Source organism: Oryctolagus cuniculus, chromosome 3, assembly GCF_964237555.1.
Source record: "Oryctolagus cuniculus chromosome 3, mOryCun1.1, whole genome shotgun sequence".
Taxonomy (NCBI): domain Eukaryota; kingdom Metazoa; phylum Chordata; class Mammalia; order Lagomorpha; family Leporidae; genus Oryctolagus; species Oryctolagus cuniculus.
This window is the reverse complement of record NC_091434.1, coordinates 79,830,547-79,858,321: the sequence shown is the minus strand read 5'-3', so window position 1 is coordinate 79,858,321 and position 27,775 is coordinate 79,830,547. Positions and strand designations below refer to the sequence as shown.

The 27,775-nt window shown below is 34.8% G+C and overlaps 1 protein-coding gene across 13 annotated transcripts in view; it reads left to right on the top strand.

Annotated features, from left to right (window-relative positions):
* Positions 1-27,775, top strand: part of SLC4A10 (solute carrier family 4 member 10) — a 333,141-nt gene that overhangs the window by 195,248 nt on the left and 110,118 nt on the right. For 10 of the 13 annotated variants that reach the window (XM_017342639.3, XM_008258664.4, XM_051848039.2 and 7 more), the window contains 3 exon segments: positions 8,922-9,082; positions 17,467-17,655; positions 27,637-27,728. In XM_017342639.3, coding sequence (XP_017198128.1) covers positions 8,922-9,082; positions 17,467-17,655; positions 27,637-27,728 — 442 coding nt within the window. 13 annotated transcript variants of the gene reach the window in all.

Here is a 27,775-nt window from a genome sequence, read left to right as displayed (position 1 = left end):
ACATGTGTGGTAGGGCTAAGCCCTTGGGTCATCTTCTGCTCTCTTCCCATGTGCATCAGCAGGGAGCTGGATCAGAAGAGGACATCAAGGACACTAACTGGCACTCTGAAATGAGATGCTGGCATTGCAAGCAGTGGCTTAACTTGCTGCACCACAATGCCAGGCCCCCGATATGACTATGTTTTATCCCTCGTTATCCAATATCACTCTTTCTCCCCTTCCTCTTACTCTTCCTAGCCTCTAGTAATCAATATTCTAAGTTCAGATCTACCTTTTTAAACTTCCACATATGAGAGAGAGAAAGAAAATGCATTTATCTTTCTGTGTCTATATTATTTCAGTCAGCAAAATAACCTCCAGGTCCATCCATTTTGTTACACCTTTCAAGGTTTCATTTTTTGTGTGTGGTCGCATAATACTCCATTGTGGTTATACAACATATTTTCTTTATCCACTCATCCATGGCTGGACATAATCTGGTAAATTTTAAAATTAAGAATGTTGTACTTTTGTTCCTCAACTACATCAAAATCTATGTGAATATTTTAAAGATAATATACGTGCTTATCTTTTTTTGTGTGGTGACAAGAAAGCAATATCTGATCTTTTCCCACATTAGTTATAGAAGTTTTGCTGTTTTAAAAAGTTGTTGATAAGGAAGATAAAATGTACACCTTCATTTAAGCAAGAAGCATCTTAACACTAGTTATAAGAAACGGGTGTTTCCAGAAGGGAGCTATGGTGATTATGAACCTTAGCTCTGGTTAGAGTCACTGTAATCTATTGTTAAGTACTTTTTTGGAGGCATTTCTTTTGGATTCCTTTATTTTTCCTTATCCTACATAGTGAAACTGAGAAGGCTGGTCTGTATATTTTGGCATGAGTCACTCTATTATTAAAACAGTTGGCAATTTTTCACTTTCCAGATTAAATGGAAACCAGTAACTGCCTTATAATTTGCCCATTCTCAAGTCTAGGGGATGGCAGAAGTGCCACTAGAATCTAGTTTTTTTTTTTTTTTTTTTTTAGTGCTTATTTATTTGAACAGGAGAGAGAAACAGAGACAAAGGAGAAACTCCCACCCACTGGCTTGCTCCCTAAATGGGCAAATCAGAGCTGGACTGAGGCCAGAACCGAGCCAGAACCAATCAGATCTCCAGTGTGGATGACAGAGACCCAATTACTTGATCCATCGCACCTGTCTATGTTAGCATGAAATTGGACTCAGGAGCTGGGGCTGAGGAATCAAACTCTGATACTCTGACATGGGACGCAGACTCATGTCTTCTTTGATAGGCTAAATGCTTACTCTGTAGTTCTTTGACTTGTCACACTTGAGCAGCTAAAATTTTATCATGTTTTAATGGATTAAGTTGAATAACATGTTTATCCTAAACCCCTGGAAGGTACTTCTTTTTCATTATAAAGAATAAAAGAGATGATCTAGTTAATTGTTTGCATTGTATAATGATATTAGAACCTGTCTTCTTAGCTATTCTTCTGGTGCCTTATGCATGGTACAGCTGTTTGAGGTTCGGAGAGACATCTGATGAGCAATCAAAATAGTAACAGACATTGAAGAGGAGGATAGATGAATTTTGGCTGAGACACAATACTTCAGGGAAGAACAGAATGTATTTATTGAGAACTTAGAAATGTAGTTGGTTTTAAAGTGGCATAAGTGATTTTGTGCTTGTTGCCATAGTTCATCAAAAAGGCTAATTTTAGTTAATTCATGATTGATTTTTCAAATGCAACTTAATTCTAATAAATTATTAGTATAATCATGCTAAGCACTTCTCATTTTCTCTCTCTCTCTGTGTCTATAGCTCTCTCATACGTTGTTAGTATTCCAGGTGGGATTAATAATTTTCTTTCCTAATAACTGAAACAAAAAGGATATTCTATCATACAGCACCTGTCACATATCACTTCATGAATAATTCATGCTCACTGTTGTTGCCAAATTCAACTTAAGAGAAGTTTTAAATTTTGAAGCTAATTTTTTGAATAATTATTTAATAAATGTTTGTGAAAACCAGCTGTTCACTTTTTAAAACTCTGAAAGAAGCCATATGAAGAGGGTAATGAAATCAACACAATTACAATGTCCTGCTTATAAATAACATAGAACATTATTAATAGAAAAGTGAGCAAAGCTACCACAGCTGTGAAATCGTGGCAACAACATGCTTGACTCACTTTGGTTGCCCTTTAAAAATACTTCCCACAAATGAGCTTAGAAGAGGCAAAGCAGGGGTAGCAGTTAGGTCTCTGATGCTCTGAAGGCACTAGATAGTCAAAACTAGTAAAGGTTGAAGTCATCTGGATTTTTTCAGGGGGATTTGAAATGTGATGATAACATGGATTAAGATCAATTTATTTGTATAAATTTTAGATTTTGATGTATTTCATTTCCCCCTAAGATTAATATAGTTACTTCTGTTATTACATTTATTATTCTCTGGCCTCTCTCTAACCATGCACCCTCACCTGCCATGTCCCACAACTCTCCTAAAAGAGGGTGTTTTGTCATGACATACCCATTACTTCCCCAAGGTACAATTCCTTCCTGTCTGTGTAGACTCAGAATAAAAGTTCTTAGAAAAGTTAAACTTAGTGGCAACAGCATACAAAGTGTTAAACTGTCTAGAAGACTTATTTCTAATTGACAGAAGAATTTTATTTTGTGTATTTTTAATATGAGTATTGCAGAGATTATCATTAACTTAATCCTCAAAGAATTCATAAAGCACCTATTTAATGTTGTTTAGTAGAAAGAGACTACCATGTGTTAATCATGGATCAAAGCAGAGCCAGAAATACTGAAGGAAATGAAAATAATCTGCTCAGGATTTCAATTGCCCCCCTCTGTAGATAGTAATCATGCAATTGGTCTATGCAATTGCATTGCCTCAACTCATGTCATTAATGTTTTTCCTGTTTGCTTTGGTTTGTTATTCAGATGTCAGCAGAGTTTATTCAAAAACTGAAACACATTACAGCACTTTAGATCATTAACTACGGTTAGGTATTTTTGTAATTTACAGTATGTTTATTAACCTAACATCTTGAAACAGGTACTAGTATGTTGCTAGTTGTGTTAATGCCTATCTCTGAAGCAAGAAATTAAACAAAAAAAAACCAGAAATGATAGATATACACATGTATTTATATATATATATTATTTTCAATTATAATTCCTTTAAAACATTCATTTAAATATCTCTTAAAGTTTTTGGCATCACTCTGGAATTGGCACGAAGCACTGAATCTTGAAATGTTTAGTATCTTTAGTAACTTGATATTTGTAACTTGTGAGTTCCTTTTTATGGAAAGTACCTTCTGCCTCCTCCTATAATACCCATAAAACCTATGCATACATCAATCCATCCATGCATATAAGTTGTATGTCGTCATTTTAACTACCAAACTCTTGGAACTCCCAGACTGTAGGCTTTTTCTAGAACAACCAAGCCCCCAGTTTGAAGGAAATTATGTAAAGGAAGGAACATACCTCTTGGGTTTGTTTTCAAAATGTCCGTTCAGATAGACACAGATCAATGGAACAGAACAGAGACCCTGGAAATAGACCAACAGAAATACAACTGAGTTTTAACAAAAGACAAAGCTGATAAATGGAGCTTTTTCAACAAATATTGTTGAGGCTATTGGAAATCTATAGACAAAAAAATAAAATTCTTCTAAACTCCTCAGTGTACACAAAATTAATTCCAATGAGATTATAAACAAATATAAAACTTAAATATAAACTTTAAATTTATATTAATTAATAAATTTATAAATATAAGTATAAACGTAAATATAAAAATTAAGTCATGAAACTTTTAGAAAAAATATGAGATAATTCTTTGGACTCAGGACTTGGTGATGACATTTTAGACATGACAACAAAAACATAATCGATAAAAGGAAATAGCCATAAACTGAACTTCATCAAAATGAGAACTTTCATGTTAAGAAAGATCCTGCTAAGAGAATGAAAAGATAAGCTATGAATGAGAAGGAAGTATTTGCAAACCGTATATTCAACAAAAGTAGAATATGTATAATATAGAATTCTCGAAGTCCAATATATGAAAATAAATCATTTAGAAAAATGGACAAAAGACACAAACAGAAATTTCATGAAAAAAGAAATACAAATGACAAATAGTACATAAAAAAGATTTCCAATGTCATTCATCATTGGGAAAATGCAAATTTAAGCTAATAAGAGATATCACTGACTTCCTAATAGAATAGATAAAATAAAAAAGTCATAATAATAAGTGCTGATAAAGTGCAGAGAAATTAGATCGCTCTTAAATTGATGATATGAGTGTAAAATGATAGAGCCACAATGGATATTTATGATATTTATCCCTTTGGGACTGGCTTATTTTACTCAGCATAATGTTTTCCACATTCCTCCATTTTGTTGCAAATGACCAGATTTCATTGTTTTTGACTGCTGTATAGTATTCTGTAGAGTACATATCCCATAATTTCTTTATCCAGTCTACTGTTTGACCAGGCCAAGGCAACTTCAGCTGGCTGACAAGGTCACAGCAGAAGGTCTGTCTCAGCAAGGCATGAGAAGGACAGCTACGGTCCTCTTGGTGGTTTTAGTTTTGATGGGAACTACAAGCTGGAGCTTCCTGGTGGTCCTGCTAATGATTGCTGTATTCCGAATTTTACGGATGAGCACTTAGTCTCATAACCTCCAAAATGTCCATGCCTTGTAGAATTTTAATCAAGCAGAATGTTAGTGTAGAAGAAAGGGTTAATGCCTTATGCAAGGTTGAGCTATTTGTAGAAAAGAATTAAAAGGCAACAGGCTCTCTGGTATATACGTCCCACTAGAATAAAGATAGATGTTAATAAAGCTTTAATTCCCTATATGCTACAAATACTACAATGGTTAGGATGTCAAAACTGTAGAATAGATCTAAGTAAAGCTTTAAATATATGCAATAAAGAAATTAAAGAATTACAGAAAAAGTTGCAAAGAGGGGATACATTTTAAAAAGGGTCTGCTTTGAATTTGGGGCTTCTAGTAAAGATTAGATTAGGAAGGTACTATTCTAGCCTATGTAGCCAATTTCTGCATAGCTCAGTAGCACTCGAGGCCTTGGCTAGTGTGGGCAGCCTGTTATCTTGCACCTGTCTGTGATTGTAACCCATGCTCTGAGTATGCCCTTGAAAATAAAAACTCAGGGGGCCTTGGCAGCTCATGACAAGAGCCTCGGGTGATTACTGATGCCATAAACAAGAGTGTCAATTTGTTAAGTCAACAACAGGAGTCACTGTGCACTTACTCCTCATGTAGGATCTTTGTCCTTAGTGTGCTGTACATTGAGATTTAATGCTATAACTAGTACTCAAACAGTATTTTTCACTTTATGTTTCTGTGTGGGAGCAAACTGTTGAAATCTTTACTTAATGTATGCTAAATTGATCTTCTGTATATACAGAGAATTGAAAATGAATCTTGATGTGAATGGAAGGGAAGAGGGAGTGGGAAAGGGGAGGGTTGGGGGTGGGAGGGACGTTATGGGGGGGAAGCCATTGTAACCCATAAGCTGTACTTTGGAAATTTATATTCATTAAATAAAAGTTAAAAAAAAGAAAAAAGAAAAAATGGACAACAGGCTTTTCATTGTAAGAAGAAAAAATCATTATGTGGCTTATCGTATAAAAATAAAGTCTGGTGCTCAAAAGCCAGAGCCATGCCATCAGCCTTGCTGTGTTTCTCATTTCTTGGAGTGCCTACACCTCTCACACCTTGGGGCCCCTGGACTGGCTGGAGCTGGTCTCTGGCAACTGTTCATGGGCATTTAGGTTGATTCCAGGTCTTAGCTATTGTGAATTGAGCTGCAATAAGCATTAAGGTGCAGACCACTTTTTTGTTTGCCAATTTAATTTCCTTTGGGTAAATTCCAAGGAGTGGGATGGCTGGGTTGAATGGTAGGGTTATATTCAGGTTTCTGAGGAATCTCCAGACTGACTTCCATAGTGGCTTGAGCAGTTTGCATTCCCACCAACAGTGGATTAGTGTCTCTTTTTCCCCACATCCTCACCAGCATCTGTTGTTGGTAGATTTCTGAATGTGAGCCATTCTCACAGGGGTGAGGTGGAACCTCATTGTGGTTTTGATTTGCATTTCCCTGATTGCTAGTGATCTTGAACATTTTTTCATGTGCCTGTTGGCCATTTGGATTTGCTCTTTTGAAAAATGTCTATTGAGGTCCTTGGCCCATCTCTTAAGTGGGTTGTTTGTTTTGTTGTTGTGGAGTTTCTTGATGTCTTTGTAGATTCTGGTTATTAATCCTTTATCTGTAGCATAGTTTGCAAATATTTTTTCCCATTCTGTCGGTTGTCTTTTCACTCTCCTGACTGTTTCTTTTGCAGTACAGAAACTTCTCAATTTGATGCAATCCCAAATGTTAATTTTGGCTTTGACTGCCTGTGCTTCTGGGGTCTTTTCCAAGAAGTCTTTGCCGATGCCAATATCTTGCAGGGTTTCTCGAATGTTCTCTAATAATTTGATGGTGTTGGGTTGTAGATTTAGGTCTTTAATCCATGCTGAGTAGATTTTTGTGTAAGGTGTAAGGTAGGGGTCTTACTTCATGCTTCTGCACATGGAAATCCAATTTTCCCAGCACCATTTATTGAATAGACTGTCCTCGCTTCAAGAATTGGTTTTAGATCCTTGATCAAATGTAAGTTGGCTGCAGATGTTTGGGTTGATTTCTAGTGTTTCTATTCTGTTCCATTGGTCTATCCATCTGTTTCTGTACCAGTACCATGCTGTTTTGATAACAACTGCCCTGTAGTATGTCCTGAAATCTGGTATTGTGATGCCTCCAGTTTTGTTTTTGTTGTACAAAATTGCTTTAGCTATTTGAGGTCTCCTGCGTCTCCATATGAATTTCAGCATCATTTTTTCTAGATCTGAGAAGAATGTCTTTGGTATCTTGACTGGTATTGCATTGAATCTATAAATTCAATGGATTGGAAGAATCAACATCATCAAAATGTCCATTCTCCCAAAAGCAATTTATAGATCCAAAGAGTTTCAAAAGCGTTACTTGGTCACACGGTAGTTTGCTTGTAGAGTATGTACAAAGTATCCATTTCTTTTCATTTGTGACTCATGTAAGGTGCTGTCTGCAATACTGTTCCATGCTGTGATGTCTTCCAGCATGGCCCTTTTTGAAATTGGCATTCATAATGTGAAGAGGACCTTACTCTGAAGTCGGACAAGAAATTGTATTTTTGTATTTACTAAAATTGTATTCGCTCTCATTAGAATTAGTAATTCTAATTAGGATTTATGCTGATATGAATAGCTAAAATGGTGATGTGTGTCAGTTGGGATAGGTTAAATCAAGCTATAAAAAATTCTCCCTAAGTGGCATAAAACCACAAAGGATTTTTTTTATGACCCCTTGATTCATGTCTGTCACGGACCAGTGGAGGCTCTGCTCATCTGCAGTTGCTGAACGCAGCCTCAGTTTTGAATATTGCTAGATGACATGTCAGGGAAAGAGAGCACCAGAGGGTCTCATCTCACAGTTAAGTACTCCGGTCTGGGAGCAGCACATGCACAATTTCTGCTCCTGACTCATTGTCCAGAGTTAATCACGGTCTTACAGGTAAAAAAGGAGTCAGATAGTGACATCCTACTCTTCACGGAGAGGTAGGCAGAGACTCTGATAGCTCATGAACAGTGCTAATGACCCTGACATGATTTATAGATATTATGGCCCTGTAAAGGGCTGAGAAATTTAAAGAATCACAAATATCAAATACCTCTAGCTGTGTAGAAAGCAATAATCTGTAAAATCCCAAGCCTTGAAGGTAAACTACCAGTGATTTGGGGCTTCAAATAGTTTTTATTTTTATTTTTATTTTTATTTATTTTATTTATTTTTTGACAGGCAGAGTGGACAGTGAGAGAGAGAGAGAGAGAGACAGGGAGAAAGGTCTTCCTTTACCATTGGTTCACCCTCCAGTGGCCACTGCGGCCGGCGCGCTGCGGCTGGTGCACCGCACTGATACGAAGCCAGGAGCCAGCTGCTTCTCCTGGTCTCTCATACGGGTGCAGGGCCCAGGATTAGAAAACAAGTCCCTAAAGGTTTAAGAGATTGAATGATCTGTAGCAGAGGAGTGACATCTTTGGTTTCTCTTTATCTCTTATGTTTATCTTGCTTACAAAGAATTCAGTGTGTTACTCACTATTCATTTCAGTCCAAGAAGGCAGTAATCTCCCATCTGGAATCAAGATATCAAAGTAACGCTCCTGTTTTCCTCCTGGTGCCAGGACACCCAGAGAATGGGGCTCTGAAATCCTGTCTCATGTACTCAGTTCCCAGGAAGTGATTGTTATCACTAGCTCATCCAAACAAGCCTAATCAGGATTTTTCCTAAAGAACGGGCCCTAATTATACTAGCCTCCTCCAAAAATCGAATGTAAAAATTATCAAGAGACTAAAACATTAGATATAAGACTTCCCTCTAATGAAAAATGAGTATGCTTTCATTTTATTATTTGCTTACCATTATCTTTCCATAAAGAATTATACTCTATTAATTCTGTAACAGTTTCACTGTCACCACTTTTTAAAGCATTTTTATTAAAATGTTTCTTCAGAGCTGACATATCAACAAAATATTGGTTTTCTTTGTTTTCAAAAATACTTGTATTACAAGTACTTGTATTACAAGTATTGCTTGTTAAATGGAGTTAGCTTCAGCTATGTGAAACCAAGCTATATGAAACCAAGAAATAATGTGAATATCTTCCTATTTCTACTTTTTACTATTGAGGTAAAGGATCATTTGTCTACAATATAATATCCAGTGTGCTACAATATAATATCCAGTGTGCTGATAACAATACTCATTTTTTATAGGTGGTTGAAGTTTGAAGAAGATGTGGAAGATGGAGGAGAAAGGTGGAGCAAGCCTTATGTGGCCACTCTTTCCTTGCACAGCTTGTTTGAGTTGAGAAGTTGTACTCTGAATGGAACTGTGTTGCTGGACATGCATGCCAACACCTTAGAAGAAATCGCAGGTACATCTTCTCCCCCAAGTCTGTTTTACTACTACGGGCACAGATGATTTTGGGTATAGCCTTTTTCTCATAATTCCATACAGGTGTGAACTTTGGAAAACAAATTCACATGATCCATGTATGGGGCCTAAAAAGTCATTTTCTCCTACCTCTGTGTTTGAAGTAAAAGAAGTTAAATCTCAGAGACGTATGGTCTAGTTTGTCAGCGGCAAGTCTAGAACATGAGCCTAGATATTTTGACTGCCATTCAGAATCTATTTTTGACCACCACATTTAGACTGTCAGCAACAGAAAGTGGAAGGGGAAAAGTGTAAAGCTGGAGATAGGCTTTCCAATATTCAGACAGAAAATAACCGAATGAAAAAAAATTAAGAAAATTTGAGAATGGACACAGAAAAATATGACCATTTATTTTAAACTGAATTCAAACTCTTGAATTCCAGAGAAGCCAAGGCACACAGATGAGATATGTTTTAAAGCTTAATACTGTGCCCAGCCCCTGGGATGAATGACTTGTATTAGCATTCGATTATGGCTACATAGCAAAGCAGCTGTATTTAGGAAGTGTATCACTGACATAGAAATAGAGTTTAGAAGGCCTCTATCTTTTGATCTGGAAGACAAACATTTTGGTAGAAACAAGATAATACAACACCCACTCCCGCCAGAAACATTTTTAAACATTGTAAATGAAATGACTGAAGAAGGTTTTAAAATTAAAGCAAAGACAAGACTAAGGCAATTTTTAAAAGGAGATTTTAAAACAAAGACTAAGGCAGTTTTTAAAAGATGCAGTTTGAGAAAAAATAAGTTTATATGCAATATATATGTGAAGTAGGACTAATGGGAGACTTCAATAATCAATTATATGGTAGAGATGAGGAAAAAAACCACTAATACTCTGTGTGTTTTAAAAATCATCTATGAGAGAATATTGTATTGGAATAATGGTGTATCCAATGTAGTTACAATCTTTAGAAAAGCCCTACAAAATAAGGATCATTCCCATCTTTAATGAGAAAATAGAAACTCTTTAAGTTTTCATGACCCAGATTCAAGAGCACTATTCCTTCTATTAAATTACAACTTCTGTTGGGGAAAAAATAGGGGCTTTTTTTTTTAACCACTTTATTTGAAAGGCAGAGAGAAAGAGAGAGACACAGAGACAGAGAGAGATATCTCCAATTTATTTGTTCACTCCTCAAATTCATGCAACAACCAGGGTTTCACCAGACTGAAGCCAGGAACTGGCAACTCAATCCAATCCACGTTTCTCACATGGGTGGCAGGGATCCAAGCATGAGAGCCATCACCTGCTGTCTCCATAGTGCACATTAACAGAAAGTTGGGATCAGAAGCAAGCCAGGATTTGAATCCTGATATGAGATGTGTATGTCCTAAGTGGAATTTTAACTTCTGCAGCAAATGCCTGTATCAAACAATTTTGTATTTTAGTTTAGAATAAAATGGATGAACTTTTTGCAGTATTTTGGTTTAGGAAATGCTTACCTTTGTATATTACTATTTTTCAATGCTTAAACTTGCAGCTTCGATTATTAGTGCTATCCTTATTTTATAAATAAAGAAAGAAAGATTCAAATGATGAAAATTCTTACCCTAAGGAGTTAATTTCTGCAACTTAACCTGGTATGGCATTACCTTTGAAACTAGATTTATCCAAGTAAGTTTTGGAATATCTATACATTATGAAGCTATCAAATTCCTCAACCTCGCAAAATTAGCCTAAGTACACACCTTTCACACAGCCCAAACATTTCCTAAAGCCTGTAATTTTTAAGGCTTTCCCTCCCCAGCAAGTTTTTCCTCCTAGGAAGTCTCCCAGTAACTTGACTAAAATTCTTTTGTTTATCACCTTAGTTCATTTTTATTGTCTACAATTATGCTTTTTCCTCCATAACCCTGCTCCCCTTCCCCAAACTCAGTTCTGCAGAGATGTGAAGGTTAACTGTGTTAAATATAACTTTTCCGAACAAATTACATTCTCTTTAAGTCTATCCTTACAATGTAAGTATCTCATTGGGAGACTTGATACCCCAACTAGGTTTTTTTTTTTTTTTTAATTATTCTTTCTGCTCTTCTAAGTAGTCTGCTTGTTTCTGACTGAAGTAGCCTACCAAAAATTTAACAGTTTCCGTGTAGAGCAGCTTATAAAATGCCAAAGTATATCAGTAGTTTAGAGCTAGTATCACAGAAAAATATTGTAGATATTTGTGTTTACCATTATTGCATTAGATTTAAAAAAAAAAAAAAAAGATTTAGAGAGACAGAGCAAGAGAGAGATCTTCCATCTGCTGGTTCACTCCCCACATGCATATAATAGTCAAGGCAAGGTAGGTGGAAGCTAGGAGCCAGGAACTCTGTGTCTACCACGTGGGCAGCAGAACCCAAATCATTTTCAGGGAGCTTGATAGGAAGTGGAACAGCCAGGACTCGAATTGGCATTAATATAGTTTGCTGGCATCAGAGGTGGTGCCTTAATCCTGCACCAAAATGCCAACCCTGTTAAATTCCTTTTCAGTCATTATTGAGAAGAGATTCCCAAGCCGGCGCCGTGGCTCAATAGGCTAATCCTCCACCTTGCGGCGCCGGCACACCGGGTTCTAGTCCCGGTTGGGGCGCCGGATTCTGTCCCGGTTGCCCCTCTTCCAGGCCAGCTCTCTGCTATGGCCAGGGAGTGCAGTGGAGGATGGCCCAGGTGCTTGGGCCCTGCACCCCATGGGAGACCAGGAAAAGCACCTGGCTCCTGGCTCCTGCCAGGATCAGCGCGGTGCGCCGGCTGCAGCGGCGGCCATTGGAGGGTGAACCAACGGCAAAGGAAGACCTTTTTCTCTCTCTGTCTCTCTCTCTCTCACTGTCCACTCTGCCTGTCAAAAAAAAAAAAAAAAAAAAAAAAGAGAAGAGATTCCCTCTCACTGTGTAATTAATTATATTTTGATTTTATTTACCCTTTGAGTCCTCAATCAAATAGCATTAAAATAGATTGCAATTTGTTTTATTTTTTCTCAGTGCTGTTTTCACTGTATGACAATTGAAGTGCATTAGTAAAAGTGTAATAAGTAAGTATACTTTACATTTTTAGGACTTCTAACTTTGCAAGGTATTTTCATATCTATTATTATTTTATTATAATATATGATATCACTCATGATGTAGGTTGGAGGCCATTTCCTACAGTTTATAAAGGATAAATAGAAACCAATATATCACAGATGACATTGGCAGATATGCAAATAGTTTCTTCCAATTAATATGTAATTATAAATTTGTCATATTCTATTTTATGATAATTTATGATTAACAGTAAGACTTGCAACTTTTTCCTCAGCTCCCATTTCTCATTATTTTCCCATATATTAGGCAGTTATTGAAATATTAATTACTAGTTTAAATTTTCCAAAAGTCAAATCAACATCTTTGTGTGTTTTTAAAAAAATCAATTATTTATATGGGAGGCAGAGAAACAGAGACACAGAGAGAGAGAGAGAGACAGACAGACAGACAGGCAGGCCATCAGACAGACATCTCCCAGGCTGGTTTAATCACTAAATGCCTGCAACATCCAGGCCAGCATTGGGCTAGACTAAAGACAGGAGCCATGGACTCAATCCTAGTCTCTCATGGAGGTGGCAGGAACCCAACCACTTGAGCCATCTCTACTGCCCCTCAGGGAACACACAGACAGAAAGCTGGAATCAGGGGTAGAAGCGGATTTCGAACTCAGCTACTTCAATATATGATGGGAGCATCTCAATCAGTGTCCTAATATTAGGGCAAGTGTCTGCCCCCCAAAACTAGATATAAATGCTTATATTTAAGGGCTCTAAATTCTAGTATTTTTAAATGCACAAGCTCTGTGGGATTAATGTTTTGTGGACATTTTCTAAGAGAGGAATATGATCCAGTTATTATAATATAAAGACCAAAAACTTTTACATCAATGTTCTGATATGTTTTTAACAGATTTATATAATTCCTGTAAGAGAGTTTTGTAGTCTTAGTAGCAGAAAATTCTATTTGTGTCTGGCAGGTCTGTCAAGAATTTCTGGTATAATTAAAGTCGGATTTTCTTTTGGATAAAGTTAATTTAAAATGTATCCATTTTCCAATGTTTTAGGGAACACAATAAACATTAACTTCATCCTTCAAAATATCACTTAACCTTTTCAAATTCCCAATTTTCCAGATATATTTTCTTATGATGATTTACTCTGACCTAGAGATAAATTGTATTGAAAATAAATAATCATATACTTACATATTACTTTTTATTTAGTTGTTTCACCTTATTTGAAAGACAGAAAAAACATAAGATAGAGAGATCTTCCATGTGTTGGTTCATTCCCCAAATGCCGGCAATAATCAGGGCTGGGTCAGACCAAATCCAAGAGCCCAGAACTCAAACTAGATCACAAGCAATTTTATGGTCTATGTTAATCCTTTGAAATTCAGAATTACAAAGAACAATAGAGTAAATATTTCCTCTGTATCCTATATTCTTTAGACTAATTCTGTCAGTGATGTGAAAAATTAAAATAAATCCAAACTTAATACCATAGATAAATTACCAGTCATAATTTCAAACCACACAAAAACCTTTGTTGTTTAAAACCTATCAAAGGAAATGAAACTCGATGAAGGGTGGGATGGGAGATGGAGTGGGAGAAGGGAGGGCCGCGGGAGGGAGGGAGGTGGGGGGGGGAGCCACAATAATACAAAAGTTGCACTTTTTAAATTCACATTTATTAAATAAAAAAAAAAGAAACAGCAAAAAAAAAAATAAAACCTATCAAAGGAAAATCCAGTTTGTTCTTCTAAATATAATCCACAAATATGGGGATATGGGGTAATCATATATTTTTAAATATACCTATGTTTTAGCATACCTGGAAAGTAAATATTCTATGATAGATCATGCTCTTTTTTTTCCCTCCAAGATTCATTTTATTTTTTTGAAATCAGAGTTACATAGAGAGGTAGATACAGAGAGAGAGAAGTCCTCATCCGCTGGTTCACTCTCCAGATGGCCACAATGGCTGGAGCTGGGCTGATCTGAGCCAGAAGCCAGGAGCCTCCTCTACATCTCCCATATGGGTGCAGGGGCCCAACAATTTGGGCCATCCTCTGCTGCTTTCTGGGAGCTGGATGGGAAAGGCAGCAGCCGGGACAAGAACCAGTACCCATATGGGATGTTGGCACTGCAGGCTGGTGCCTTAACCCACTGTGCCACACTGCCAGCCCCAATAGTTCATGTTTTAGTACACATATTCCTTGTTGCTGGCAATCAAAATTTGGAATTTAGCCTTCACGTTGCCTACTCCTCCCCTACTAGCTTTTGAAGTTCAATGAGTTTTCAAAAACATTTCTATGATATTCTGGAAAGAAGCTTAAATTTATATAATATCTGTAAGGACCACTTGGGCCCTTTAGTAGTCAGGATGAATAGACCATGATGCAATATTTAACTGATTAAGATAAAAATGATTTTTCATTTTGTGAGATTTTTTTTTTCCACATCAATGCCACCAGTTCCTCTAGAGCCTGAATAGTGTTAGAAGAATTAATCTATTGATCTTTTTTCTTTTTTTGCTTCTTCTCTTATTATCCAGCTCCTGGATCTGGGCTTTAGCATACTGGAATGTGTTAGGCAGGCATCATAGCCTGCTGATATTGCATGACCTGACTCTGGGCCCAAAGCCATTATGGTTCATTATCCTCTTCTACTTTCAGGTTAATACTAGTATATATTATAGTGGAGAAGACAGCAGTATAAATAATTACTAGATCAGATTCTGTTTGATACTTATATGTCTCCCCTGAACAAGTAATATGACCTCTTAAATCAAGATGATTAAATGTTCTGTCATTAAGATATTATTTGATGCAGATATACCTCCAAGTTTACTGTGTATTTCTTTGCAACTAATTGCAAATGAGTGGTTTGGTTTATTTCTTTTAATATTTTACTGTCTTTTATGTAAATCTTTCAAATAAAGACCTTATCTCTGAGAAACTGTGAACCTAGTGACTAGTGCTCAAGTCTAGAAAGATTGTGCATTAGTAGAAATTAAAAATCATAGACATATGCGTGGTTTGCTTTTATTCTGATTGGTATATCAAACTGGGGAGTCTAATCATGGCTTGTGGATAGAATAACCTACTTTATAACTTCCATTATGAAGTATATAATACCTATTTTATATATTTTTCTATCTTAGCAAGATTTCAATAGAATGTTATATATGTTAACAATTTACCAGTTTATTCATTTCATATTAATTCAGAAAATTATAATTACTTATCTTCAAAGAATTAAAATATAGATTTATATATTTTACAAGTATACATTTTCAGAATTCAAAGAATCCTTTGGAGTAATTATAGTGTCTAAATTCCAAGCATTTCAGGCATATATTATGGCTGATTCCCCACTATTTAGTCTATGTCTTTCTATTGTAAAAGAAAAGAGATAGAGTGAACCATGCCCCATACTCCAAATATGGCCTGCTGCCTGTTTCTGTAGGTCTTTTGAGCTAAGAATGGTGATTACGTATTACATGGTTGAGAAGTGGTAAAAGCAACATGAATAAACTGTGATGGGAACATCATATTAAATTCAGATTTCAGTGGCCACAAAAAGGTTTGATTATAATACAACCATTTTTTGTGTGTACATGTTGTCTGCAGCTATTTTTGTGCTATAAAGGCAAGTAGTGTAGCTATGACAGAGATCATATGGCCTACAAGTCTAAAACATCTGTGAGGATATTTCAACAAGTTCATTGAAAAATAATTTTCAGAGTTTATTTTGGTGAAAATGTTTTGAAATCCATGGAAAATTTTCTTTCTTTTTTTTTAAAAATTTATTTATTTATTTGAAAGAGTTACACAGAGAGAGAAGGAGAAGCAGTGAGAGAGAGAGAGAGAAAGAGAGAGAGAAACGTCTTCCATCCACTGGTTCATTTCCCTATTGGCCACAAAAGCCGGAGCTGCGCCAATCCAAAGCCAGGAGCCTGGAGTTTCCTCCGGTCTTCACACGCCTGTGCAGGGGCCCAAGACTTAGGCCACCTGTACTACTTTCTCAGGCTGTAGCAGAGAGCTGAATCGGAAGTGGAGGAGCCGAAACTCAAACCGGCGCCCATATGGGATGTCTGCACTGCAGGTGGCAGCATTATCCTCTATGCCACAGCGCAGACCCCTGAGGGCCTGGAAAATTTTCTTTTAAAGGGCCTTTCCCATGAGTGTTTTGAAGACCCTTCTGATACATGGATTTCAAAATGTTTTGCACCAACATAAGCTTATCTTTTCTTTCCATCACCACAATTTTTTTTCAAGTACTCTGATGTTATCTGGATCATCACAAAAAGTTTGTTGAACTCTGATTTTGAGAATTAACCCCAGAGTGAATGGTAGTTCTTGATTAGTGTAAACAATCATTTGAATATCTTATTTGACAGAGATTGGTTTAAATTGGAGAGGGCTTTATCAGGTAGACTTGAACATTTTTCTGGCCAAGAGAAAAAGAACTCTTCTTTTAAGAGAAAGTCACAAAAAGCTAGCCTCTTGCTAGATGCGAACAAAGTTTCTTGTCATGACTGGCAATCACATTATGACCCTAAGGAAAATCAGCCTGAGGTTAAACCTTACACTTAGGAGGGGAAGAAGCTTTATTCCCTGCGAATACTGGAAAACACAAAGAAACTTTTTCTCAACATAATTTATCTTTTTGAAAAATAATCCATAATTAGTATACCTTTAAAATTAATTGGATGGTTTCTAGTGAAAATTTGCACAAGTCTTTCTTGTATAACATTTCAATAGGAAAAAGTTATTCTTCAGTTTATAACACCATACTTAGAGATTTTTAAAATACTGCATTCCTATTATTTATTTATTTCTTTATTTATATTCTGTTTTTTAAAAGACTTACTTATTGAAAGGTTGAGTTACAGAGAGAGATGAAGAGACAGGGAGAAAAAAATTTTCCATCTACTGCTTTACTTGCCAAATGGCTACAACAGCCAGTGCTGGTCCAGTCAGAAGCCAAGAGCCTGAAACTCCAGCCAGGTCTCCTACATGGGTATCTGGGGTCCAAGGAGTCGGACCTTCCTATGCTGGTTTCCTAGGTACATTAGCAGGGAGTGGATTGGAAGCAGAACAGCAGGGACCCCAACTAGTACTCTGATATGGGATACGGGCATTGCAGGCAGCAGCTTAACCTTTTACACAATACCACCACCCCCAAGAATTCATTCCTATCTTAAGATGAATAATAGTATTTAGGGTCTGCCTATTTGAAATCAGTGATTCACTTCTGGCACATGTGTGACAGCTGTGTTCATATTCTTCCTACGTTTCTGCTCCAGATATGGTGCTTGACCAACAAGTGAGCTCAGGTCAGCTGAATGAAGATGTGCGCCACAGAGTCCATGAGGCACTGATGAAACAGCATCACCACCAGAATCAGAAAAAACTCACCAACAGGATTCCCATTGTCCGCTCCTTTGCTGATATTGGCAAGAAACAGTCAGAACCAAATTCCATGGATAAGAATGGTAAGTATTTAGCTGTTGTGTTATTTTTGTATACCATAGGTCTCTGAAATATCAGGGTGCTTCTATGTCATTTAATATATATTTCATTTGTAAATGATTTCTTAAAATTCAGATTATTGTAGAATTGTTTGTTTTTATGTGCATATACTGTATGTATAGTCTTATTACCCAGTATAAAATTGTAGAAATTTTAACAAAGCATTTAAGTTTTCTGGTAGGTTCACCAAACAATATAAAGGGAAAATATAAAGTAAGAACTTACAGGTTCAAATGCAACAAACATACAGAGCAACTAGTAATCCCGTAGAATGACTGATTCTCTACTGTGTAACTTGAGAATGCAAGGCATTGTTTTGATTTATGCTGTATATGGTCTTTGAATAGAATAGACAATTATCAAAACTTATTGTTTGTGGGAAAAACAAATGGGTTTCATGTTACTCAGTGCACAGATTCCACCAGCAGTTACAATTAAAGAGACCAGCCAGTGCTTTGCTTGTGGCTCTACACAAATTAAGTTTGACTCTAGTTCATGGGTTTAGTATTGTTTACATAGTAGCATTTTCAACATTCTACGTGCCACCCTGCTTTCTGTCTTCACATACAAACACAGATGACCATCATCGTTTCCTATCATTTTCTAGCAGTCGTGACTTACTACGGTTACGCTTCAGACTATTTTATCCTTCTCGTACATTGTTCTCTCCTTGGCATGTGTTGAACCCTTCATCATTTACATCAAAGAAATTGCTTAGGAATCTCCTTTATCATCATCCTTTCCATTAGTCTCATGAAGGAAAATGAATCACCATGCAGATGACATGAATTTTTAAATTCTATCAGCTATAAAAGTTTTCCACTTCTAAAATATAAAAATTAGCAGTAAGTATTTTCAAATGCTTTATTGGAAAGACTCTGATATCACAAATGGATTAAAGCACACATATTGATAGCATGGAATATTTTATAGGTTTTTCACTCCTACTTTTGGGAGTGAAAAAGAGCTTCAGAAATGCTTTAAATATAAATATATGAAAATTGAGTTTTCTATAGACTGCTTTATATAGGAATTTTCACCAGTTTTCATATTATTGAATTGGATATACACAAAAATATAGAAAAAAGCTTTAGGATACATAGACGTAATTTTGCTTCAGAATATAGAATAGGTTCTTTTTTTTAAAAAAAGATTTTATTTATTTATTTGAGAGGAAGAGGTACAGACAGAGGGAGGGACAGAGAGAAAGGTCTTCCATTTGCTGGTTTACTTCCCAAATGGCCTCAAAAGCCAGAGTTGGGCCTTTCTGAAGCCAGCAACCAGAATCTTCTTCCAGGTCTCCCACATGGATGCAGGGGCCCAAGCACTTGGGCCATTGTCTCATGCTTTTCCCATGGCAGAGAACTGGATTGGAAGAGAAGCAGCTGGGACTTGAACTGGCACCCATATGGGATGCCGGCACTGTAGGCAGAGGCTTAGCTTACTACACAACTGCAGCAGCCCCAGAATAGATTCTTAACAGCAAAATTATTTTTCAAATATTCATTTGATTTTTAAGACCTATCAATGACCAAATGTTATTGAAATCATTGTTATTACATAAAAATCTACAGTTATGTATATATAAGGTGCAAATAAAGTGTTGCCATATATGCCAACTTGTTATTTATAGAGTCCATCCACCACTCTAAGGATATGTAACTTGCTTAATGTTGTCATATATTTAAAATACACTTATATTCTAAATCACAGATTGCTTTAAATGATGTGATAAATAAAAATGACAAAGAAAAGCTTTTATAATCTGGGAGATATAAATTTAGTGCTGTTTATTACAATTACAATTCTAGTGTTTGGTTATGTTAAGAAAACAGACGAGATATTTACCAATTTGACTATAGCCTTATGTGTACATGACTAAAAAAACTTATTAAAATACACTCATGAAAAGCCAGTGTTGTGGTGTAGTGAATTAAGCTGCAGCTTATGAAGCTTGTCATTCCGTAACGGAGTGGTGATTTAAGTCATTCAAAGCATTCAAGCTTTGCTTCTGATCCAGCTCACTGCTAGTGTGCCTGGGAAGGCAGCAAGAAGATGGTCCAAGTATTTGGGCCCCTGTCACCGATTTGTGAAATCTGGATGCAGTTCCTGGCCTCTGGCTTCACCCTGGCTTAGACCTGGTTGAGTGAATCTGAGAAGAGACCCAGAGGATGGAAAATCTTTTTCCCTCTCCTTCTGCCTCTGTCTCTCCCTGTGTCATTCTGCCTTTAAAATAAATAAATCTTACAGTAATATATATCCATAAAGTTTCTTAGAATATAAACACGTTTGAGAAAAAGCCTTTAGTCTTTATTTCATTGCTTTTACTGGAATAAGACAATAAAATATATCTGTAATAAAATATGTGTTTATTTAAGAGGTAAGGATATTAACTTGTGAATTACTCAAATTTATAAACAAAACTTCCTTGAGTTAATGCTTACTATACAAAAATTTTGTTACATTTTTTGAAGAAAGAGGGTATGGAATTCACTGGATTAATTGTTTATTGTAATAACATGCAAACATAGATACTGCCTTACTGCTTTAACCTTCAGTTCATCATAAGAAGAATTGATAGAATTTTAGCCACGAATCACAGGTTTACATATAGACACACATAGATACAAGATTTTCTGAGAGCTTCCTTTGTCTTATTCAGGAAATGGCTTAGTTTTTCCAAAACCTAGAATCTGAGTGGTTCTCAAGTGTTTCTTTCACCATCTGTACAATCAGCCTTTATCTGAACACACACACATCTTTCCGAGGCATACGTTAGGGCAATAAAATCTTGGAAACATTTATAACAAGATTCATATATCCAATTAAGTATTGTTGTAGAGTATGCTGTCAGTAAGTGGTTTTCTAAGCCTAGGCTTATAACACTTCCTTATGACTCTGTTTTGCTTCCTCACACACTTTACATAATTATGTGTGTTGAGAATTCTGAAAATATGTATAGACTTCACCAATTTAGAAATAAATCTCCTACCCAGAAGTGGGGGGGAAAGTGTGAAAGACCTTTACTACTAAGGTTCTCAATCTACTTATGAACTCTAAAATCTGACAATCTCTACTAGATAAACAATGTGAAATTCATAACCATAAATATAGATTTGATATCTATTTCAGAATATGCCAGGTATTTTAATGTTGTAAATTAATACAGAGATACAAAAAGATTTCAAAGCATGCCAAAGGGTAATTCTTAACATTTTAAAAATATTCTACATTAAAATGTTTTATGCAAAGAGGTTGTTTTTTTCTTTTAAGATTATAGAATAGGAATTAAGTAAAGTGAATATTTTCTAGGAACTTGAAAACAGAACACATTTTTTCTTTCTAGAAGTAAGTTCCCTCCTTTTGTCTAATGTATTTTTCTTTTAGAGGCAAAGCAATAGAAATTCCCTGGCGAATGACTGATGCTCACATAAGGAAATCTAAAAGAGTCACATGAAATAGGTTTTCTTCTTCCTTAATTGCCTGTTCCTAGAGCATGCTTCCTTAGTAATATATTCCTTCTAGTCAAACATTCATACATTGTACTTAAAATGTGAATATCCCACATTGTGTAGATTAGATGAACAAAATAGTTTCTTTCTTTGCTCCTCTTCTCCACAATTCCATACTTTCTTGTTCATACCTTTTTTAGTAATTTGAAATGATGTCAATCTCACATCCAAATACACTAGTTTACTGTTTTGTATAATTCTTTCCTTGGTATTCTGCACATTCTCTTCAGGGCTAAGATGCAGGATGCTATGGATTCACCATGCATTTTTAATGCCGCCATGCTGTGTTTAACTTTCACTTTTCATTAAGCATCAAAACTGTGAGAATTAAAATGCTTGGTTCTGATGTTTCAATAAAAAGTGACAGTTACATTTGGCAAAACAACAGCAAAAATAATAGAAAAATAAGATCTACTTTGACATTAGAACCCTTAAATGGTAGGGATGGAAAGTACTCAAAATAAATGTATCAAAAATGTTCAAATAATTCCCTGAAACTAGAAAGATTTTCTAAAAATAAGTATTTGATTTTTGTGATAAGTGACCTAGAAAGCAAAATATACCAGGAGTTGTATTTATCACTTAATCCATATGTTTATTTATATTGAGATGTTTGGGCTACCAACCTATTTTAAAATTTATCACCCTTGTGATAAATGTTGCATTCCTGAAAATAATCTGGAAATCTTAGTTTTGTTGGTATAGGTGTCTTCATTCCACTTGGTTCCTTACTAATAATTTCTAACTCTGTTCCTTTCCTTCATGTATCTTTCCTACTTCCTAATCTAGATACTTTCTAGTTGTAGCTTTTATTTAGGATCTTGAGAGGAGTTGCACAGCAGAAACATCTCTAATTTACTGCTCAAAGCTACAGATTCTCAGAGAACATTTAGATTTGGAAGGACTGGGTATATGTTGACTGTTTAGGCCTGGGTAGATTCCAGCCCCTAAAGCAATGTACACATATGTATTGTGAATGACTTATATTTATAGTTTTTGGAAGTCTGGTTTATTGCCTTATATTCATTTCTTTTACAAATGCTTTACTTTTTATTTTTGGATGCTTCGTGTTGACATGTGTTTAGATACTTATATACTTTCTTGTTTGTTAAATACTGAGTTTCATAAATAAGATACTGAAGGTTTCAATTTTATCCCTCATACTGTTCTATCTTTGAAGAAAATAAACTAGAATAATAGTTCTTAGAATTGCCTGAGAGAAAACATATGAAAAGATTTGTGTAGATGAAGGAATTAAACATTGTTTAATAAAGATATTTCTCACTGTTCTAAGAAAATCAATATGACATTTTTGATGCAACTGATGGGTCTGTTCAGAGGCTATATTGCTGTTACTGAGTTTTTGAATGTCTAGACTACATCTTAACAGCAAACATATTTATAGTATGATGTGTTTAAATGTGTTATTTAGTACATTAATGATTTTTAGGCACACTGATTTTTCTCATAGTTTAATTATGTGCATGCTTCATATTTTGAAGTATAGCTCACCTAATCAACATTTTCTAAATATTTAGCCCTTCTTTCTTTATGTTTTCTATTCCCATGGATAAATGTATTGTTACACATGTATGTAAGTTTGTCATTCATCTTTATATTTCTTTATTTTGCTCTGTCTTGTGTCTGTCTCTAACAGGCTCATCTCATCTCTGTACCTCCCTCATCTCCTACCCTTTGGGTACTCTAAATGCGTTGAAGGTTTCTGAGGTAGTGTAAACCAGCTTGGTCTCTAGGTTAATAGTTTTGTACCTCCATGTCTTCATCCCAGTTTCCTTCTAGTGCACACGATTTACAGTGGATTTCGCAGCTGCAAATAATGATATACTTAAGTGATATGTTATTCGATTGATTTTAATTTGGCCAAATAGAAATTTAAAAGCTGCTCTTTTACAATACATATGTACATAATTTATTTAAAGAAGAGAACTATAGCCAGGACTTAAATGACTTACTATAATATTCAGCAGATTCTTTGAGAACATATTTACTATTTCAATCAGGTGCTTTGATAATATTCATATTTCATAAAATTATGAAATAATATATTTTATGTAATCTCATGTTTCTCCCAAAAACTTTATGAGGAAGGAAGCTATTATGCCAGTCTCTCAGTAGACTTTGAGAACATTTACAGCAAGCAGAAACGTGGCGCTTACATTCCCTAGTCAGCAGTTTGAATTACTGTCAGCTTTCTCCCATGATTTCCTACATCTTTTATAAATTTCCCTAGCAAAATACATGTCCTTTAATAACTGTATGTGACTGATATATGATCCCTACATGGAAGTTCAGAGGAAAAACATGAATTAATGATTCACAGAGTACTAATTCAAACAGATGCTAATATGAATATCATGTAATTCATACATTAATTTCTAATATATAAATAAATTACAATTTGTATTTAAGATGAAGAATTCTTTTAATTTAACAAGCTAGAAAACAAACTGTGGTAGAGAAGGATGATGTTTGATTTTTCAAATGTTTATCAGATGTGGGAAACCTTTTTTCTGCCAAGGGCCATTTGCATATTTATAACATCACTTGTGGATCAAACAAAATTATCAATTTAAAAATTAACCTGCTATAGATCTATTTAATGTTGAATCTTGCTTATGTTATCTTGGCAGGAGTAGACCAAATGATTTTGTAGGCCTTATAGGGCCCATGGGCTGGACATTCCCCATTCCTGAACAGTCTTAAACACTAATCAGTTGATACTAATGATACTCACTTTTCATCAGTTTCTGAACATTTTATCCTGCATGGACTAAGACTACTGATTCAAATGCCTTTTTTCACAGTCATACCTAAAACTCATTTAGATGTCACAATAACAAAGGAAATTTAACATTACAATGATATTTGCTTACAGGACATATGGGTGGTGATCAATGGGCAAAGTAAAAGTAATTCAAAGAAGTAAACAAAAACATGTTTACAATAATGGGATAGTAATTAGAAAAATAATAAAATTCTGATTCATAAAGCTTCCACACATATGTAAATACTAAATCCTAACTTCATACTATTTTTCTGGGCAGATAATATCTTAGCAAATTCATTATTACTCTATTAGGAAACACACTTCTGATTGAAGGTAAAATCTTGTACCAAAATTTGTCATTCTTTAAACTGTATTACCTTAGATATCATAAAAAAAAGATATGCTCATTCAAAATCTAATTGTATTGATTCTTTATACATAATAGCATTTGAGTTAATGAAATTTAATTTAAAATCCAAGTCCATCGTCTTCTGACTGGTGGTAGTAACTGAAATATAAAATAGATAAGTATAAGACAAATATTTTAATTGATAATAGAATTAAAAAGTATTTTCATTTATTTTGTATCCAATAGTTCTCTGGACCATGATTCCTATGTGAATTTTAATTTTGTATTATAGCAAATCAAATTCCAATCTTTATTTAAAGACCTCTGTTTTTTTCAAAATATCCCAAACTAAACTTGTTTCATTTTAAAGTAATAATATCCATACTTTTTTTTGTCTCTTTTCAAATTGTCAAAAAAATACATTGGATATCCATACATTTAATATCTCTCTTGAATGAATTATATATTTTTAGAAATTATACCAAGATTTGAGATGTTCTTTAAACTTTTGCAGGACTTCTCATACAATTAAATGTATTTAACTACTTACATTTATTACTAACTACTACTCCAAAAAAATAAAAGATATGAAACTTGTGGTTTATATTCCTCTACCATAGACTGGTAGTTTTAATACTTTTTTCCTTAATAGCATACATTCAATAAACATATGTGGAACCTAGAAGGGAATTTCCTGTCATCTAGTACAGCTCTTGAAAATAGTCATAGAAAATACTTTCTAAATCTCTTCCTGGTTATTAACTTTATAAGATAGTCTTTTATAAAAATTTGTATTCTTTTAGAACAATAGCATAGCACAAGAAGTCTCAAAATATTTTAATCCCTATGAATAGTACATATAATATTGCCATACTAATTATAATTAATTACAAGAGGAAATACAAGTGTCAGTGTTTTAAACATATGGCATGAGCTGAAGCTACTTTATGACATATTCTGCTTGAAGTGTACAAATGAATACATAAACATTTAAAATTTTCAAATTTTAAGTTCCAGTATATTTTCTACCAAATTAAATCTTTTCAAAGCTGATGATTTTTCACATGGTTCACGTTTCTTTTGTATATGTTTGCTGACAGAATTAAACAATTATAGTTTTATACCAGATGAAATAAATTATTGTAAGAAAGCAGATACTTTTTTGTTTTATTTTTTCATAACTTTAGTTTCACTGCTCAGTTTTACAGAACATTAAATAAATTTATGTTTAAATATATATGACCTTGTAACTCATGAAAATATGGAGAAATGATGTGAAACTGGTGATTGAAGACATCTGTTAGTAGCACAAATGCATTATGTCAGAGGTTTTTTAAAATTGTAAATTGAATGGCTGCTAATGAATGGTTCACAGTCATACCTGCACACTGCAGTTAGAAATGGGAGAATGAGAATAGCCTAGGTAGCTTATGTGACATTTCTTTGAAGTTTATTTGTTTCCCTGGAATATACTCTTATCAGAATTTGTGACCATGGCTTGAGGTCAATATGTTTCAAAATTATTTTTATTTTTGTTTTCACTAAATATATTACTTTAGTTTGTTTAGTGTTAGCATAGAAGTATTTAAGTTGTAAATGAATCTTAAGCTTATTACAGTTTGGCAATACAACAATTTTAAGCCTTCAAAAAGTGTAACTTAATAAATGAATCTTGCCTAAGAGTTTTTATAGTCCAGAAGCAAAACTTTGGTAACATTTTAAAGTAAGTAATATTTTTAATCACATGTTAATTTCTACCTAGCAAAGAACAAGCGGGTTTTGAGGAGAAAATTTAAAGAAAATATTGTTTTAAAAATATGCGCATGGACTTTAGAGAGATTACAGCAGTTTGAGAAGATGAGACTACAGGTGCATCCATGAATAAAATTGAGAGTTAGGTAGAAGGGAGACTTAGGTGGGGAGAATAATTTACATGTCTAAGACTGATGAGAAAAAGAGATGTATTTTGGCACAGCTTCAAATTTAGGTTGTTATTACTTATTTCACCCTAAAAATAGCAAGAGAAAATAAGAAGTTAAAGAAGAAGGATACATTTGAAATAAGTAAATCTAGTTTATTTTTGTCATTTAATTGTTAACTGTGAACAGGTCTCAGATTGCCTGTGATTGCAAAGAAGATTTCATAGTGGGCATAGTAGGCTAAGCCTCCGCCTAGGGCGGAGGGTGCCTGTTGTGTCCTGGCTGCTCCTCTTCTGATCCAGCTCTCTGCTATGGCCTGGTAAAGCAGTGTAAGATGGCCCAAGTGCTTGTGCCCCCATGCCATGTGGGAGACGCAGAAGAAACTCCTGGCTTCAGATCTAGCTCAGCTCTGGTCATTGGAATCATTTGGGGAGTGAACCAGAGAATGGAAGACCTTTCTCTTTGTTTCTCCCTCACTCTGTCTGTAATTCTACTTCTCAAATAAATAAATAAATAAATCTTTAAAAAAAATATTTCATAGTGAATGGTGGAATTTAAACTATTCTAGTCATTGTCACATTCCCAGCTCTACCATCCACTAAAATAATATGTGGAAAAGAACTGCAAAATAATTTTCAGTTAGCATTAATGGAAAACTTACACAATTCAAATTTATTGATATTTCTCACATCGCAGAGTGCAGAGGGGATGGTCCCATCTGTAAACTGTTTAACAGTACATAGATTGTTTCAGGAAAGAGGAGGTACATCCTAATAAAGGGGAGGAATATTCATAGATTTTCTGGGAAGTTGGTGGAAGTTTCCCAGAATCTAGCTACCATACTTTTAACTGAATCCCACCTACAGAAATCTCTAAAAGTTATTGCCAAATAACTTTTTCCTATTTGTTTGGCTATTTAGATGCAATAAAAATTTAAAATTATGCTGTGCAATTTTCAGCTAAATGTTTGTCTTCTTATGCTTTACATTTAAATTTTTTCAGTTTGAGCTGAAATCTTAACAGACATCTATCTCGTCTTTTTTATATAGCTTTAATTGGTATTTAGAAATTATTGAAAATTCATAGTTGTATTTAGGTATTTTCATAGATGATTTCTCTGTGTAGACTAATATTTTAGAGTTTTAATCTGTAAATTTAATTCAATTTTCTCGACTGAATTCTCCCATTTCTATCTGGAACTGATAAATAAGAACTTTCATATTGATATAAATCTATTTATATTGGCCTTTCATGCTCACATCATAAATTCATTAAGAAACCTGTTAGTCTAGTTTTAATTGAAGTTCATACTTCACTCAATATGTCTAGAACTATGTAAGTAATTGTTTGTATTCTGTAATAACAATCTCTTTTAGCAGGTCAGGTTGTCTCTCCTCAGTCTGCTCCAGCCAGTGTTGAAAACAAAAATGATGTTAGCAGAGAAAACAGCACTGTTGATTTTAGCAAGGTAAGCATTCTTCCCTCTCATCTAAGTAAGCTGCTAAATTGCTACTA